The following is a 19,239-nucleotide window of genomic DNA, read 5'->3' on the forward strand; positions in this document are numbered from 1 at the left end:
TTTTTTTAAATCCTTCTTAGATGTGCATGATCTCACTTAGGAGGCAGAGGCAAGTGGATCTCTATGAGCTCAAAGCTAGCTTGGTCTACAGTGAGATCCAGGCCAGCCAAGGCTATGGTAACGAGACTCTGTCTAAACAACAACAACAACAACAACAACAACAAAATTCCTTCCTTATTCAGATTTTTTGAGGATGTTAGCTGTTTACTACTCTAATTGGCTGTGTGAACCTGGGAGAACAGGAACTAAAAATGAGGCGGACTAAAGTCTCATGCAATGGCCAACTTTATTCAGAGCAGCAGACAATTAATACTCTGAGGGCTAAGAGGAGTCACATAAGTCAAGTTTACAATCACAAGGACAAACCAAACGTGGCAAAACCATGTTTTTCCATAGAGGCATATGAATAAATAACCATAGCCAGCTGTAACGAATAATCTGATGCCAACTCACTCCTATCTGCTACACCTGGGAGGGGCATGAAATCACATTCCAAGAACAGTTCTGTATTTTTTAAGAAACTATAGTCACAAGACTCTTGTCCTGTTTTCTTGGAGTTTTCTCACAAGCACTCAGAATTCCTCTTGCACGACTCTATTCCTAGACCACGGTCCGACAGTTAGCAAAACATTGTTGGCTTCGTGAAAGAGGATTACATTGTAAGGAAGATTTTAGTACATACATTAAAGTGGTTGGGGGGCTTTTTCGCTTTAGTTGTTTTGTTTTTTATTTTTATATAAAAGCTCATATTAACCCAAACTGGTCTTGAATTCCTTATCTTCCAGTCTCTACTTACTGAGTGCTGGGATTACAGGTATGTGCCACCATGCCCAACTCCAAACTGGCTTTCTATCAGGGCAGTTTACTCTCTAAATCAGGGTTCTGTCCCAAAGATCCTTTCTTCCTGTGCTCTGTGCTGCTACCCTCATCCTTTGTCTTAAGGGCAACCCTCTCATCTAACAACAGGGAGATGTTAGCTATCTTTATTACCAAGAATGGTGTCCACACCTCTTGTGGCACTGGCCCAATCTCACTAGCAGCTAGAAAGATGCTGGGAGGAAAAGTGTGGCTTCAGAAAGAAAACATTTGAAAAATTATTTTATTATAAAGTTGATGAAATTGAAAAACAAATATTAAATCTGGCTGCCCAAAATAACTAATTTAATAGTCAACACATAAATTTTCTCTTTTTAAAATTTTTTTTTTTAGTTTTTAGTTTTTATGTGTGTTAGTGTTTTTGCCTGCCTGTATGTCTATGTGAGGGTATTGGATGCCCTGGAATTAGAGTTACAGACAGTTGTGAGCTGCCGTGTGGGTGCTGGGAATTGAACCCGGGTCCTCTGGGAAAGCAGTCAGTGCTCTTAACCACTGAGCCATTTCTCCAGCCCCTTAAATTTTCTCTTGAGATATTAACAATACAGGGCTGTCAATGTAGCTCAGAAGCGGTGTGCTAGGTAGTCCAGAGGGCATGAGGCCATGAGTTCAATCCCTAGCACTAGGGGGCAGGGAGGGAGAATAGCGATATATATATATCTCTTCCTACCAGGTAACTTTCTATAGTGTGTCATTTTCCCTGAAAGTATAGTACATTGATTGTAAGTCTTTCAAATTGATTTTGATATTAACAATGTCTTTAATATTTAAGGACAACTAGACTAGAATTTTGGTCACCTGAAGGAATTTCCATTTTGACTCAACAAAAAGTGGTCCATGCATTTCACTCTTCAGAGGTCACCTCTAGACCTGAAGGATGCTTCATCCTTTCCTCCAAAAGTGTAAGCGGCTCACAAGTTCTCTGAGTTTCAAAACTAAAGAGAAGTTGCCCATGTTGTCCTTCCAGCTTCCATAAGCCCTCCGAAACCTGTCAGAATAACTTTCTTTGGTCAAGTTGAAATCTGGTCTGGTTGTTTTTAAACAATTGTCCTTTTTCCATCTTTCTCTCCAGGAATCTTTGAATTTTTCAAAATAACTTTCTTTTTCAGATTCTTCCTTCCATATTCCTTCTCCTTTCTTTAAGGCTGTCAATTCAGCTTTAAGTAAGTTTCTGTGGACTTCCCAGTGTGTTTTTGAGTCATAATTTAGCCCTTCAACAAGAACGGTTTTGCCCAAGCCTCTTCTCAAAATTTCCTCATTCAGATTCACATTAAAATATCCACCCTGAATAAAAAGAAAGAAACCAATTATTTAATAAATTATTATTATACCCATAATATCTTATTTACCTTAAAATTCAGCAGTTTTATCATTTTAGAGAACAGCAAAAAATGTATAACACAAAGGCCTTCAGATTGAAGAGGATTGATTATATTAGTGGCACATGCTTGTAATTCGAGCGTTTATGAGGCTAAGGCAGGAGGATTACTTTCTTACTCAAGGCCAGACTGAATTACAAAATGGGACACTGTCTCAAACAAAACAGTAACAACAATAAAACAGGGGCTTGGAGATATGCAGCATCCATACAAAGGCTCATAATCCCAGTGCTGGGGAGGCAGAGACAGGTGAATCCCTGGCGCTCACTGGCCGGCCTGCCTAGCTGAGTAGGCGATCTCTAGGTTCAGAAAGAGAAGAGAAGATGCATGGGAACTGAGGAAGACACCTGACATGAACCTCTGGCCTCCACACATGCACACACAAGTGTCTATATAACACCTATATAACCTATATAACACCTATATACACATATAAACCACACACGCAAAGTAAGTAACAAAACAAACCAACAAAACAACAACAGAGGGGTTGAAGAGCCTAAAACAGCTATTGCTAAATTGAAGAATTTTATTTTTTGATATAATACACACACAAGACTTGCTCAAAGGCAACTGACTCTCATTGACCTCTAACCCAAAGAAGCACTGAAATTGTAAACTATAAAATGTGCTATTCACTCTCTTGGCTGTGTTAGAGGGAAAACAGAAGACAAGATTTGTACAATGAGAGCCCATAGCAAAACAAGTCACAAGAAACCGAACAGCATTACAATGTTAAGTTAAAAGCCACAGGGTTTGGGGGGCTCTGGCAGGTAGTTTTGTTGTTGTTGTTTAATGTGTATGGGTGTTTTGCCCTTATGTGTATACCTGTGCATCACTCTCATGCCTAGTGCCTGCAAAGGCTGGGAGAGGACATTGGATCCCCTCGAACTAGAGTTACAGTTGTACGCCACTATTTGAGCGCTGGGTCCTCTAGAACAGTAGCCATTGCTCCTAACTGTTGAGCAATTTCTCTAAACCCAGGGGTGTACATTTTAAAAACACCTAGTCCAAATAATCTTTGACTACCTTGAAACTTTCACTTCTGGAATATTCCATTTGTAATGAAATCAATAAATGACCCTCTCCATAGGGTCATTTATTTTGTGTGTGTGGTTCATATGTTCATTTTATCATAGGAATAAAGCAGATACTGTTTTAATCTAACAAAAGTAATTAAAACCAAGTATTGATAGCTTCATTTTGAAGTAAATCACACACACACACACACACACACACACACACACACACACACACGCACATAATCTCAAGCAGACACATGCACAAACACAAATTCACACACATAACAACATACACCTTTTCAAAAAGTAAATTGCAATTAATGTGAAATTAATCTAAAAATGTTAAAATTCTAGGCTTAAATGAGCTAATACTTTCTAAGAGTCTATAAAACAAAGTAATTTTTTTTTTAAAGACTTGGAAAGAAAATTAAAGAGAAAACATTCTTTCTCTGGATACAGTAAATTTTGGTTCATGAAAGGTTTATTATATTTGTCTCAGTTTAAAACATTTTATAAGCTCATTTCCTTGAGCCAAACCAAAACAACTAAATTTCAGTCTCACACATTAGTAGAATTCAAGCAGGAGAAGTAACTGATTCACATTCTGTGCACAGTATAGTTTGTTCACCTAGAAAACAATGTCAGGACGAGGAATGAAGGTGTTTTTGAGCCAGGACGAACTCTTCCTTTGGTTAGTCTAGTTAAGGCAATTATCATCCTTTATAGTCCCACCTGTAAATGAGAACATCAACCCCAGGGGATGGTTTTCTGTATGCATGAAGTAACATGACCATGACATTTACTTTTACAGCTTCTGAGTGTGAACACACAGGATATTGGAGCAGACGGAGCGATGTTTATCTTTAGAAAACATCCTTGTTCGTTGTAACCTCCAGTTGCCAAGCCTCACTCCCCAAATGATTTCTAGTAACAATGTAATATAATATATTCATGCATATGTAAATGTATAGGGATAATCCTCTATTTAGTAATAGCCAAAATCACTAATAATTTGAAAGTTTTTTCCTTTCTTTGTAACTTTCTTTTTATATCTTTTTTTTTTTTTTTTTTTTTTTTTTTAATTTATTTATTATGTATACAGCATGTATGACTGCAGGCCAGAAGAGGGCACCAGATCTCATTACAGATGGTTGTGAGCCACCATGTGGTTGCTGGGAATTGAACTCAGGACCTCTGGAAGAGCAGTCAGTGCTCTTAACCTCTGAGCCATCTCTCCAGCCCTCTTTTTATATCTTTATTATTATTATTATTATTATTATTATTATTATTATTATTATTATTTTGGTCTTTTTGAGACAGGGTTTATCTGTGTAACAGCCCTGGCTGTCCTGGAACTTACTATGTAGACCAGGTTGGCCTTGAACTCACAGAGATCTACCTGCTTCTGACTCCCGAGTGCTGGGATTACAGGCGTGCACCACCACCTCCTGGCCGTTTTTATTATTTTATCAACATTTATTTTTATTTTATGTGTACAAATGTTTGCTTGCATGTATGTACATGATCCTCATGTGTGTCTGGTGCCTTCACAGGCCAGAAGAGGACACTGGATCCCTGGAACTCCAGTTACAGACCTTTGTAAGTTGCCATGTGGGTGCTGGGAACCAAACACAAGTTTTCTACAAGAGCAGTAAGTGTTCTCTACCACCGAGCCATCCCTCCAGACCCATGTGCCTGTGAATCCTGATCCCCCAGAGCTGGAGTTACAGGTGCTTGTCATAAGCTTGATTTGGGTGCCAGGAATCAAACTCATGTCCTTTGCAAGAGCAATATGAGCTCTTAACCCCTCAGCCATTTCCCCAGCCATCTCCAGGCCTTAGGTTTTTATTTTTTAAATTATGTGTATATGTATGTGTCTATGTTCATGAGTGCAGTGCCCAGGGAGGCTAGAAGAGAGGATTGGAACTGGAGTTATAGGTGGTGTGAACTGCCTAAAGCAGGTGCTGGGAACTGAACCCAGGTCCTCTGGAAGAGCAGCAAGAGCTCTTAATTGCTTGAGCCATCTCTCCAACCCCTTTAGATCCTATTTGATATAAACATGCACAATTTTACAATGAAACTTATATAGCGCCAGTCAGTGGTGGCACACGCCTTCAATTCCAGCACTTGCGAGGCAGAGGCAGGTGGATCTCTGTAAGTTTGAGGATGGCCTGGTCTACAGAGCGAGTTCCAGGATAGGCAGAGCTACATAGAGAAACCCTGTCTTGAAAAAAAAAAAAAAAAAAAAAAAAGGAAGAAGTTTATATATGAAACACCTTGTTCTCTACACATAACCATGATTATCAGTTTGAAAAGTTCATTATATATTCAAAATGCTAAATTAAATAAGTGTTTGCTTATAAGAACACAACATGGTCAGTTATTTCTTCACACTACTTACCTTGTTCACTAAAAGGTAGCAGAAGAGTGCTGAATTCTCCTTTCCAAGAAGCTGGAACCACAGCAGCTGGGAAGGTTTGAGCTCTTTCTGTAACCAGATCTTACCGGTTTCAGTGAGTTCTACTCCAGCCAGCTTAACCAGCAAAAGCCCACATGGCTCCTCTAAGAAAGTAATGTAGAAAGCAGTTTAGCTTCAAGGCAGACCGCAAAGCCAAGTCCAAAGTCATTTGCCTCCGAGCCCCTAACACACATTATTTATAAATACTTATTTATAAATACCCAAGCTCTAAATTTAAGACTACTTATTTTTATTAAATTTTCTTTTAAAATAATACAAGTACAAGCCAGACGTGGTAGCGTTTAATTCCAACACTCAGGAAGCAGAGCCAGGTGGATCTCTGTGAGTTCGAAGCCAGCTTGGTCTACATAAGGACCAGCCAGGATTGTCTGTCTTAAAACAAAGAAAGAAAGAAAGAAAAATGTCTTAGTTAGGGTTATATTGCTGTAAAGATACACCATGACCACAGAAATTCTTATAAAGAAAACATTTAATTGGGGCTGGCTTACAGTTTCAAAAGTTTAGTCCATAATTGTCTTGTCATTCCTGACATGGTGGTACACAGGCAGACAGGGTGCTGGAGAGGTAGCTGAGAGTTATACATCTGGATTGGCAGGCAGCAGGAAGAGAACTGAAACACACTGAGACCTCAAAGCCCACTTCCTAGTAACACATTTCCTCCAACCAAGCCACACCTACTTCTACAAGGCCACATCTCCTAATAGTGTCACTCCCTATGGACCTATGGGGGCCATTTTTATTCAAACCATCGCACAAATAAACACCAACCTGTTTTTGCCTCCTGAGTGCTGAGATTAAAGACATGTGCCACCAGGCCCAGCTTGTAATTTGTTTTTTGATTTTTACAGGTCACATTTAAAAAATGACTGACATCTTAGAAGAGACTTTGAATTTCCGAACTATTAAAAACTGTTGCATCATGAAATAGTCACAAGCCCATGAGGGCCAGTGGTGGAATGCTATGGTTTGAACATGAAATGTCTCCCATAGGATCATGTGTTTGAAGACTTGATGACAGTTGTGGAACCTTTAGAGTGTAGAGACTTGCTGGAAGACTATATAACTAGGAGAGGGCCTCGAAGCTTGTTTGTTGGAGACAGGATCTCTTTTCTCTATGTAGTCCTGACTATCCTGGAACTCAATGGGTAGACCAGGCTGGCCTCAAACTCACAGAGATCCACTTGCTTCTGCTGCTGAGTGCTGGGATTAAAGGCGTGTGTCACCAAGACCAGTTGGGCCTTGAGGTTTTAAAGCTGGGTCTCACTTTTTGATAGCTGATGCAATGTGACTGGCTAGTGTCATGCCTCGGCTGCCATGCCTTCCACATCATGATGGACTGTATCCCATTGGAACTGTAAGCCAAAATAAAACCTTTCTCCTCTAAGTTTTTCTTTCTTTCTTTCTTTTTTTTCTTTCTTTTTTTTTTTTTTTTTTTTTTGGTTTTTCGAGACAGGGTTTCTCTGTGTAGCTTTGCGCCTTTCCTGGGACTCACTTGGTAGCCCAGGCTGGCCTCGAACTCACAGAGATCCGCCTGGCTCTGCCTCCCGAGTGCTGGGATTAAAGGCGTGCGCCACCACCGCCCGGCTTTATTTTGTTTTTTTTAAGACAGGGTTTCTCTGTGTAGTTTTGGTGCCTGTCCTGGATCTCACTCTGTAGACCAGGCTGGCTTCAATCAGCCTGGCTCTGCCTCCCGAATGCTAGGATTAAAGGTATGCGCCACCACCACCCAGCTTTCCTTTAAGTTTCTTTGGTCAGGTATTTTTGTCTCAAAAACATGTAAAGCAACCAAGGCAGCCAGGAAAAGTGCTTGCCATGAGTCTGACGACCTGAGTTCTATTTCCAGAACCAGCCAGGTGGTGGCAGCACACACCTTTAATCTCAGCACTAGAAAGACAGAGACAGGCAGAATCTCTAAGAGTTTAAGGCCAGCCTGGTCTACAGAGTGAGTTCCAGGACAGCCAGGACTACACAGAGAAATCCTGTCTCAACAAACAAACAAAGAGAAGAAACAAGCAAGAAAGGAAGGAAAAAAGAAAAGAGAGATCCAACTCTTGAAAGTTGTCTTCTGACTTCCACATGTGCTCTGTGACACATGCTTGCCCACACTCACATGCACACATCACACATCACACACACACACACACACACACACACACACACACAGAAACAAACACAAAATTTAAAGTGTAATTTTAAAACATTTTTTTCTTTTATTTTTATTTATATTTATTTTATGTGCATTAGTGCTTCGTGTGCATGTATGTCTGTGTGAGGGTGTCAGATCTTGGAGTTATAGACTGCCATGTGGGTCTGCCATGAGCTGTTGGGAATTGAACCCAGATCCTCTGGAAGAGCAGTCAGTGCTCTTTAACCACTGAGCCATCTCTCCAGCCCCTTAAAAACATTTTTTAGAAAAGGTCTCACTGTGTAGCGCTGGCCAGCCTAGACCACTCTATGTAGAACAAGCTGGCCTCAAACTTAAAGAGATTCTCTTGCCTCTGGCTCCTGAGTGCTGGGATTAAAGGCATGCATCACTACACCTAGCAATGAGGTGTTTTGTTTTTTTAAATAAAAAATATTCTAAAACTTGGTTAGGCTGTCAACAGTAAACATTTTCCTTCAGACTTGGGTTTCTTAAAACTTGTCCCTGAGTTTCAGGCAGAGAAGCATCAGTAAGTTGGAGGATTGTGCCCTTAGCAAAAATTGTGTGATAAAGCTAATATGCAATTAGATTAAGACAGAACACACAACACAGGTTAGATGATGCTGTGGGGAATGTAGCACAAGCCTATAATCCCAAAATTCACGAGGCAGAGCCAAGAGCATAACCAGTTCAAGGCCAGCCTGGGCTATATGGCAAGACTCTGTCTCAAAAACTGTAAGTTTTAAGAATTAGATGACTGTAATGTCCCAATTCTTCACAGAATAAAGGATACTGGGTTCTTTTTAAAATGGGGAAATTTCCTATTGAACACTCAAAGTATAATATGGTCAATAAGAATAAAGTCACTATGCTTTAGTAAACCATCCATAACAAATGTATAAGTAGGAGAAAATCATAGATTTTCACCAAAACCTTTGACTATTCTTGGAATGCAAATGTTACTTTCAAACTGTGTTACTGTGATTTCTGGCTGGATATGGTGGTCCACTGCCTACAACCCAGCACTGGGGAAGTAGAGGCAGGATTGTCACAAGTTTCAGTTCACCTTGGTGCACATAATGATTTCAAGACCAGCCAGACCTATATAGTAAAAATTTGTCTCAAAACAATTAAAAAAACATATTTCTAAATTTAAAAAAGTATTATGTAGTGGGTAGCCATTCCAGCTTTGCTCTGGAAGTTCCAAACCCCATTGAGACTTCGGCAACTGTCACGCCTACAAGGCGGGGCCAAGGGAGGCACCTGGAGACCTGAGATCTGGATGAGCGAGTGCTCTCTCTGTTCCGGGACCCTGGACGGTGGAGGTGGGCCAAGCAGAGCTCCAGAGAACACCGCTGGACTGCAATACACCTTCCCCAGACCCCGCGACCTACCTATCCCTTAATTTGTAAGTTACACCATTAAATAAATCTCCTTTTAACTACGTGAAGTGGCTTTAATAATTTCACCAATAGTATTACATGTTATAGTGTGTGTGAGCATGTATATACATTGCCACAGCACACATGTAGACATCAGAGGACAACATGTGGGAGTTAATTCTTTCCCTCTGTCATGTGATCTCAGGGATGAAAATTAGGTCTTCCCATGACTAGAAAAAGCACAGGGACAAATAGCCAAACTAGCGGAAACACATGAACTGTGAACCAATAGCTGAGGAGCCCCCATGGAACTGGACCAGGCCCTCTGGATAAGTGAGACAGTTGATGAGCTCGAACTGTTTAGGAGACCCCCAGGCAGTGGGACTGGGACCTGTCCTTGGTGCATGAGCTGGCTTTTTGGAGCCTGGGGCCTATGCTGAGACACTTTGCTCAGCCTTGGTGTAGGGAGGAGGGGACCGGACCTGCCTCAACTGAATCTACCAGGCTGGGCTGACTCCCCAGGTGAGACTTTGCCTTGGAGGAGGTGAGAATGGGGGGGGGTGTATTGGGGGAGAAGGTAGGGGGTGGGAGGAGCGAGGACAGAGGAATCCATGATTGATACGTAAAATTACATTAATTATAAAATAAAAATATTTAAAAAAAAAAAAAAGAAAGTCAGGTCCCCAGTCTTGGTGGCAATACCTTTACATGCTGAGTTAACTCACCAGCCCTCAACTGTTTGGTTATTATATTTATTTTTATATGTGTTTATGTGTGTACATAAACATGGAGTCCATGCACATGGGGGTCAGAGGATAACTTGTGGAGTGGCTTCTCTTCTACTATGCGGGTCCTTGATGGCACTCAACTAATCAGGCTTGGTAGCAAGCGGCTTAACCTGCTAAGCCATCGTGCCTGCCCATGACTTCAAATCTCTATTTTTAGCTTTGTTTCTGTGATATGAAACTTTTTGCCTTTCTAGTTCCTCAATAAATCTTAGAAAAGTTTTAAGATTTATTTTATATGTATAAATATTTTGCCTGCATGTATGTCTGTGCACCTACCCTTGGAGTTCAGAAGAGGGAACTGGCTCCCCTGAAACTGAAGTTATATATAGTTGTGAACCATCATGACAATTGCTAGGAATAAGCCACTAAGTCATCTATTCAGTCCCCTTCAATAAATCTTGCATGACATAGACATAAAAGTCATGTAACTTTGTTATGACGTTATAGGTGGTACAGCTGTGTTCTGACATAGTAGTCAGCCATTTTATGGCATAAGGGTCTTGACAGCTGTTATAACTTAATAGTAATGATAGCTGTGTTGCAACAACATGATAGCTGTTATGCCAATAGTGCTGGGAACTGAACCCAGGTCTTCTGTAGAGCAACAAGTGTTCTAAACCACTAAGTCTTCTCTCCAGTCCCCTTTAATAATCTTGCACAGAAACATTTTTTTCAAGGCCAGTCCACATTGAATGGGACAACACAGAGATGCTAGAAGGTAGCAGGAAAGAGTACCATAGCTCTAGAGAGCAGGCTAAGCATACTCTGTCAGAAAGGTAGCATGTGAGTTTACAGTGAACACAGAATCAGGAAAAGGAGAGAGTATGTCAGATAAGGGAAAGAATGTGGACAGTTGGAGACATCAGAGAATGACACAAAATGACACAGTCTTGGTGATAAATGCCACCACCAAGGCATCTGCTTCACCACTGAACTCTTTTTTGTTGTTGTTTGTTTTGAAATAGCCTCACCCTATGTAGCCCTGGCTGGCCCAGAGACTTGCTCTGTAGACGAAGAAGCTGGCCTCAAACTCACAGAAACCCTCTTCACTCTGCCTACTGAATGCTGGAGTTAAATGCCTGGGTCATTGTGCCCACCAGGAATACACAGTTTTAAAGGTTTTGGAAAGCATATGATAAACACACTGATATCTGTGAACAAACTTAGTTGTTACAATAGTTTCAATAGCTATGTTAGGATATAATAGAACAGTTATAACATAATAGTATATAGCTGTGTTATAATAGTGGCAATAGGGGCTGGAGAGATGGCTCAGAAGTTAAGAGCACTGACTGTCCTTCCAGAGGTCCTGAGTTCAATTCCCAGCAACCACATGATGGCTCACAACCATCTGTAATGAGATCTGGCGCCATCTTCTGGCCTTCAGGCATACATGCAGGCAGAACACTGTATACATAATAAATAAATAAATCTTAAAAAAAAAAATAGTAGCTGTGCTATAATAGTTATAATATCCATGTTACAACATAATAGTCATGAAAACCATGTTCTGAAATAATAGTCACGATAGCTGTGTCATGACATAATAGTGTACAGCTGTGTGCTTACTGTACTTACACGCTTGCTCCCTGTGGGCTTGTTCACCCTGCTTCCTACAAAACCCAAGACCGCCAGCCCAGGGATGGCACCACCCACAATGGGCTGGGCCCTCCTCCATCAATCACTAATTAAGAAAATTCCCTACAGCTGGATCTTATGGCGGCATTTTCTCAATTGAGGTTCCCTCCTTTCAGATAACTCTAGCTTGCGTCAAGTTGACGTGAAACTATCCAGCACATGATGACAGCCATGTCATAGCATAACATTCATGAGAGCTGTGTTATGATATAATAGGTGTGAAAGCTGTGCTATTACATAATAGTCATAATAGCTGTGTTGTACAATAAAACAATAGTTATGTTCTTTTATAATAGTTCTAATACTTCAAGGAAATTCATGCCAATAGACAGCATCCTAAGACAGGAGGAACACCTTGGAATATATAATTTGTCAAAAATATTGGTGTTTTAACATCAGAAGTAAAAAAAAAAAAGATTAGGGTAGTTTTCTTGCAACACTACAAGTTCTGTGACTATTGCAGGCATATGTCTATTTCAATGGCCACTACATGTTATAAGACTTTTTTTTTTTTTTTTGGTTTTTCGAGACAGGGTTTCTCTTTGTAGCTTTGTGCCTTTCCTGGCTCTCGCTCTGTAGACCAGGCTGGCCTCGAACTCACAGAGTTCGCCTAGCTCTGCCTCCTGAGTGCTGGGATTAAAGACGTGTACCACCACCGCCCGACTCATGTTATAAGACTCTAGCAAAAGAACAGGCATTCACTAAATCACTGTTGAAAATGTAAAGGGTTCTAAATATTTCATTTCATAATTTTTTTTCAAGACAGGGTTTCTCCATGTAGGTCTGACTGTCCTGGAACTTGTTCTGTAGACCAGGCCGGCCTCAAACTCATTGAGATCTACCTGCCTCTGCCTCTGAGTGCTGGGATTAAAGGTGTGCACTACCGTGCCTGGCCATTTCATAATTTTTTAAAGTTGTATATGCATATGCATGGGTGTGCTTATACCTTCTCATCTATATACACCAAAAATCGTGAGGGGTATCACAGAAGTCATGAGGAAGGAGTTTTGGAAATTTGTGCTCTTTTTTGATATTGGTAAGTACCATGGACCAGAACCAGAAACAAAGTGTAGTTCTTCATACTATTATGTCCCACTACACAGGCATCCTCAACTATGACTGTGGTGGTTTGAATCAGAATGGTCCCATAGACTCATATATTTGAATGCTTGGTCCCCAGTTAGTGGAACTGTTTGGGAGGGGCCTTGTCAGAGTGAATGTGCCCTTGTTGGAGGAAGTGTGTCACTGGGGATGGGCTTTGAGGTTTCAGAAGTCCATGCCAGGTCCGGCCTTTCTCTCTCTCTCTCTCTCTCTCTCTCTCTCTCTCTCTCTCTCTCTCTCTCTCTCTCTCTGTCTACAACTTAAGAATGAGATGTGAGCTCTCAACTACTGCTCTAGCATCATGCCTGCCCGATGCGACATGACACCCCGTGGTGATAATGGACTAAAGCTCTGAAACTGTAAGCAACCCTCCAATTGAATGCTTCCTTTTATAAGTTGCCTTGGTCGCGGTGTCCCCTCACAGCAATAGAACAGTTAACTGACACAATGACCAACAGTTGTTTGGACCAAACTTTTTGAGTAAAGAATAGACTCAATTTTTTTTTTGGATCTATATATTAGTTCTATGGATTAAAAAATACAAAGGTCTAGTTGTATTTTATAGACCAGATATTAAGAGTGGATAAAGGAACATGAGTGGCTGTTTTTACAGTGCTGGGAATGAAACCCAGGGCCTCATATTCACGAAGCAAGCACTCTTCTACTGTGCCTCCAGCACCAAGCACATTGACTTAATAACTACCTTCAAATGAAAAAGATTATGTTCTACTGTGTTATGACCTCACTGAAAATAGTGCTTAGGACTGGGCGGTGGTGGCGCATGCCTTTAATCCCAGCACTCGGGAGGCAGAGGCAGGTGGATCTCAGTGAGTTGGAGGCCAGCCTGGTCTACAGAGAAAGTTCCAGGACAGCCAGGACTGCTACACAGAGAAACCCTGTCTTGAAAAATCAAAAGAGTAGGCAGTCAACTAAACAAAAGAGAGAAGGAAGACAAGAACTCTAGAGGCAAACTGAATAATTTCGTGTTAATAAGGCCATGGTTCAGACTTTCATAGACTACGGAAAGTAATCAGAAAGTATATTTTTGCTACTTTATAGAGGATCTAGTTATTAAATACCACAATAACTATCTAGTTTTACAATTCTTGCATCTTACTTACTTTTCCACGAAGATATAAAAGGTAAAGCAATAGGAATATGTTCAATTTCTAGACCACAATCAGTTATTCGGTGTAATCGGCCACGTAGTTTAACTTTCTTTCTTATGAATTCTACTGGAATATCTGAAGAGGTTGTAAATTTTGATGTCTGTTGATTTACAAAAAAACATGTATTTTCACTTAAAATGAAAATAAAATGTGAACATATCTAAGCATTTAGCAAGTAGACATAGCCATCGAAAAGTTTTAACTCCAATACTTTAATATTTAATAAAAGTTTAACATTAACACTTTAATATTTAATAAAAAGTTTTTATAGAGTCTGGAGAGATGGCTCAGCAGTTAAGGGCACTTGATGTCCTTGCTGTAGATGTGGGTTCAGTTTCCAGCACCCAGTTCCAGGAGAACTGACACCCTCTTCTGGCATCTGGTATACATAAACTCACATGCACAAATATGTATATATAAAAATAGTAAATTACTTAAAAATGTTTATAGGGAGTTAAAGCTTACTACTCATTCATTTGTATTTCAAGCTACTATATAAGAGATGTTAAATGTAAATCCTAAGCAAAGCTGTGTTGAATTAAATTAGACTTCTAACTGGCAAGATTTTTTTTAAAAAATTTAAAAAAATCATTTAGGAAACAAAGCAAATCTTTAAAAAGAAATGAAGGGGTAGGACAACATTGGAAATTTACTTCTACCCCCAGCTTCTACTTGGTGCCCAAGGTTAGCAACTATTTTATGCGTCAAGAATCACATACCATCATGGCTAGCTCAGAACCTTACCTAACACTGTACATCTTTGTTTTACCAGGAAAGAATATTTCATGCTATGGCATATTTTCTCTGCAAGGGAGAAGAGCTTTATCTAAATGCTGGGGAAACTCCCAGTTATGACTCAACGAGGACTTCATTTTGAAAATTTCTATTCAGTGTGTATGTTTGTGTATATGCTACATTGTATATGTGGAGGCCAGGGGAAAACTTTGTGGAATATGTTCTCTTTCCACCTTCACAGGGGTTCTAGTGATCAAACTCAGGTCTCCAGGGCTTATGCAAGAGCATTTAATCACGGAGCCATCTCAAAGCCCCAGGACTTACTTTCAACTTGGATTCAGAAAGACCACTCTGGAGTTTTTGTTTGTGTGGGCATACATAAAGAACTTATGTAAGTTTGTTTTCAGCTATTCATCAAAGTGAAAGCCATAAATGATAATTAGCATTATTGACATTCTGTCACTCTATGCTACCTAAGAAACCATCCCAGGTTAAACTGGAAAGTTGTAACCCTTCAAATTAAATAGATGATTCTATAATCTGACCATTTAGGTTCGATAACTAAAAAACAGCCACATCAGAGTTTATATTTCTAACTAAATATAATAGTTTATTTGCAAAACACCCAAGAAACAGTTTTGCCTAAAAGACAAGATTTCATCAGTACCAACAACTCCCTAGGCAGACAAGGAAACTAGACTAATCCTAGTTTTGTTTTGAGACAAGGTCTCTCTCTGTAGCCCTGGCCAGGCCAGCCTGGAACTCACTAGCACACCAGGCTGTCTATGAACTTCCTAAGCTGCCAGGAATATAGGTATGAGTCACCACACCAAACGAAATCCTGTTTTGTTTATAGAAAATTGAGATCTGTTTACTGAAAGGCTATGGTCTGTGGAGCAGCTAAAACAGCTCATGGGATCGTAATCATGTGATTAGAGATAACAGCAATTTAGGACCTGCTAGCATAAATGCATACACAAAATTTATAAATTATTAACCTGCTTGCTTTTTCTTTACTCCAACTCATTCCTTACATGTAGGCTCCACAATTTTAGCATTTAGGTTAGTGGTTCAATAGAAGTCAGGAAAATAACTCTGAACTATTCAGAATGCTATCCAATTGTTATTGTCTCTTATGAGCAATATTTTCAAAAAGTAAACCAAAAACAGTTGAGATATACCACAGTACCTGAAATGCAAGTTTAGTGACTATACTATTCTAACAAACTAAATCTTTTATGCAATCTTTTTTTTTGCATTCTAAAAATAGGATTATGCCAATCATCTGTAGACGATTTAAGTAACTATAAAATTCTACTCGTTTTTATGACTCTAAAATACATTCACTGCTCTAAATCTTAGCCAAGATCTTAAACTATGTTTATTATCCTAAAATACAATTTAAAGCCTTGCAGTATGAGTGCAAGCTGCCTGAAATGGAAATAACCAAATCGCCTGTTGCCTCTCCCACTTGGACTCACCAGTCGAACACTTCTTATTAGTATCATGATTCCAACTATGGCCATTCCAGTGCTGATGTTCTACAGAAAGAGACTTAGCGATTAGTTCTCACCAATTATCATTTGCAACAGTGAACGTACTAACTCAAAAGGGGGAAGGAGACTGTTCTCACGATCACTAATAGTTCAAAGAATGCCGAGGCCTCAGAGGGAAGCTCCATTCGTCCAAGCACTTTGCTGTGTCTCCACTTGGGTAGAACTGACGTTTCACTCCTACAGTATTCCTTCCTAGTTCTTCCTTAGCACTCTGGCCTGCACGGGGATTTGAGTGGATTTTACCTTGTCTGTGAATTCCTTCGATGCACCACGCCTGACCTAACACTTCTAACCTCGCATCCATGGTGAATTATGTATTTGGTAGAAAACCTTAAAATACAGCACCATGGCAAGTATAGTGGGTAAACGGTTGAACATTGACATAATTAGTAATAATACAGGTATTTATGTGGCACTCATTAATACTACATGGCAGATACTGGACTACTCTAAGGATGGAGCTACAGTGGCACGTGAAGCAGGCACGGCCTTGGACCTCATGCTGACTAGCTGCAAAGCATTTGCAAAGCTCCGCTTCCTCAAATTCTCAGCAGAATTTTGAAAAGTTGTTGGTCCTTCCAAATTCACTCCCCTCCTGTCTTCCCTAACGCCCTGTCAGTCTTTGTTTCTACCTCCTTCCACTCCCCAGAGAATCCTGCAGGCCTCATTTCTAGTCTTCTGTAGCTGTCTGTAGTTGTTCCAAGATGTCGGTGAAGGCCAGGGCTCTTCAGCCAGATTTCTGCAGCTCGCCTATGTCCAGTTCTGATTTCCCTCGAACACTAAACTATGCCCAGGTGCCTCAAACAGCATCTACCTACAGCTGTGCTTTGCGGGCTAACGACCACCTTCGAGATCACAGTCTCCACGTCTGCATGTCCAAGAGCTGTACAGCTTTTCCTAATAAGTCATTTACTGCGACTCCTCCATGACAAGAACCATCACCGCCATCAACCCGGGGGGGCACCTCGCTCTTGGTCCACATCACCACCAGGACCTTATTGGCAGTGTTTTCTCTAGCATTAGTCTGGCCGTCTAGGTACCTCTTCTTTGATTGAATTTCGGTGACTTCCCTTGTTTCATTTAAAAATAAAACAAAACAGGCCTGGGGATATAGTTCGGTGGTAAGCACTAGAATGCTTACTAGTTCGAATCCCAGCCCTGGAAAAAAGGCTCTGTGGGGGCCTAAGGGGCTCCCCTGCTCTTCCCGGGTCTCCTGCCTGCGGTACCGAACCAGGAGCTACCCCCGGACTGACCACTCCTGTGCTGTCCCCAGCCCCGTGCCGGCCTCGCGGTAAGGAAGCAGGCCTGGCGATGTCGCCTCCCTGCCGGTCCTCCTCGTGGCCTGCCGCGAGCACCCGCTCAGGCTAGCCCACCCCGCCGGGCCGTGGCACCTGGACAAGGCGCAGGTGGTTGTCCGCCCACTGCGACACTCGCGTCACCATGTTGGCCTCCCTGCGGTCCCCGTCGGGCGCCTGCGACCCGAGGCTCGCCGGCGGCCGCGCCATGTTCCCGCGTCCGGCCGGCCGTGCTCGTTTCTCCCGCGGGCGGCAGGGGGCGCTGCGCTGCGCCTCCCACGGTCCCCCTCCCCTCCCGGGCGCCTGCACCCCGCTGTGTGCACGAAGTGTGTGCTACAGTGGTACCACGCCCGCCAGGGCAACAGAACACCCAAAACAACAAAAATAGGGGAAGATCTTAAGAATTGGGAAATCTGGGTGAATGTACATGATCCTTTTATTCTTGCTGCATTTTTCCATAAGCTTTTATTTATTTATTTGTTTGTTTGTTTATTTATTTATTTGCTTTTCGAGACAGGGTTTCTCTATATATCCCTGGCTGTCCTGGAACTAGCACTGCAGACCAGGCTGGACTCAAACTCAGAGATCCACCTGCCATACATATTTTATGGTGCTGGAGAGCAAACCCAGGACCTTCTACACATCGCGCAGACTCTACCACAGTGCTCCACCCCCTCTATGGAGTGGAGGCTGGCCTCTCCCGCTAACCCTTTCTCAGCTTCTCCTGTGCAGAGGCTACTGATGTGTTTCACTGTGCCTGGCTTTCTAAATATTTTTAATGAAGAAAATAAAGGAAAGACAGATGGAGATAGACCTATTCGTTAAGCTGAAACATGTATTGTGTAATAAATTTAACTTTGGCCCAAAGAAAGATCTGGCCTTTCCCCTTGCACCTGGTAATTTCTAAAATACCTTACCTGATAAAACTATCTTTTACCCAGGAGCTTTTGAGCTTGTAAGAAAGTCTAACATTCCGCTTATGGTGGGGACTTTGAGTCTCTGGGTATCAGCTAGTCTTCCAGGACAAGATGTGTGCACTAAGAACTGTGCACACAGATGTGGGGGAGCCTTCCTGGCTTCACTGCTCCATGCTTTCTCACACGTGGTCACTGAGTCAGTGTTGTTCATGACTTCATGGGCGGACACTTTTTTTTCCTGTTTTTAAGCAAATTACTACACCTGAGAGTGTCCTGGACACTTCCAAACTCTACAGTTGATGTTAGAAGTATTGGAACCTTGGTATTATTGTTTAACTCTGCATGGGTTCAGTATATTATCATCTCTATTTAAATATGTTTAAAACATTACAGTAGAATTTTCCTAACACGTGAAAACCTGGGCTGGGTCCCTAACACTGCAAAAATATAAAATAAAAAGACAAAAAAAGTCTAATAAACTTACCTTACAGAAATCAAATATATAATGTTGTAAATCAGCGTTTCCCATTTTTATGAATGACATTGCCACACTACACTCACTTGTGAAGTCTGTGTTACTTGCTTAGACGATGTTCACACACAGGTACTTGTGTCAACGTACCAAAAAGAACTGAGAAACATTTCTAAGGAAAGGAAGCTGTTATCCTATATCACTGTGAATGGACAACAGTAAAAGTCCTCTAGAGATTAGAAGTATCTAGTGATGCTTTCTCATCTGCAGGACCAAGTCATCATATTTAA

General features: G+C 41.2%; 1 protein-coding gene across 1 annotated transcript; it reads right to left on the bottom strand.

The window, feature by feature from the left end:
* Positions 1-267: 267 nt before the first annotated feature.
* C6H3orf33 (chromosome 6 C3orf33 homolog) lies at positions 268-17,791 on the bottom strand. Its single transcript, XM_059265419.1, has 5 exons — positions 17,657-17,791; positions 16,191-16,250; positions 13,927-14,074; positions 5,676-5,836; positions 268-2,157 (listed from the first exon to the last, which is right to left on the bottom strand). Exons 1-5 carry the CDS (start codon positions 17,768-17,770, stop codon positions 1,756-1,758), a joined length of 885 nt encoding a protein of 294 aa, XP_059121402.1. The 5' UTR covers positions 17,771-17,791; the 3' UTR covers positions 268-1,755.
* Positions 17,792-19,239: the final 1,448 nt, after the last annotated feature.

The sequence above is a fragment of the Peromyscus eremicus genome, chromosome 6 (genome assembly GCF_949786415.1).
Source record: "Peromyscus eremicus chromosome 6, PerEre_H2_v1, whole genome shotgun sequence".
Classification (NCBI taxonomy): domain Eukaryota; kingdom Metazoa; phylum Chordata; class Mammalia; order Rodentia; family Cricetidae; genus Peromyscus; species Peromyscus eremicus.

What these genes read in the sequence shown, in the direction of transcription:
- C6H3orf33 (XM_059265419.1), bottom strand. Translation starts at nt 17,770, where the DNA reads ATGGCGCGGCCGCCGGCGAGCCTCGGGTCGCAGGCGCCCGACGGGGAC. An exon ending in ACCACCTGCGCCTTGTCCAG is followed by an intron (nt 16,251 to 17,656) that starts GTGCCACGGCCC and finishes CTCTTTCTGTAG; the next exon opens with AACATCAGCACTGGAATGGC. An exon ending in TAATAAGAAGTGTTCGACTG is followed by an intron (nt 14,075 to 16,190) that starts GTGAGTCCAAGT and finishes GTAAATCAACAG; the next exon opens with ACATCAAAATTTACAACCTC.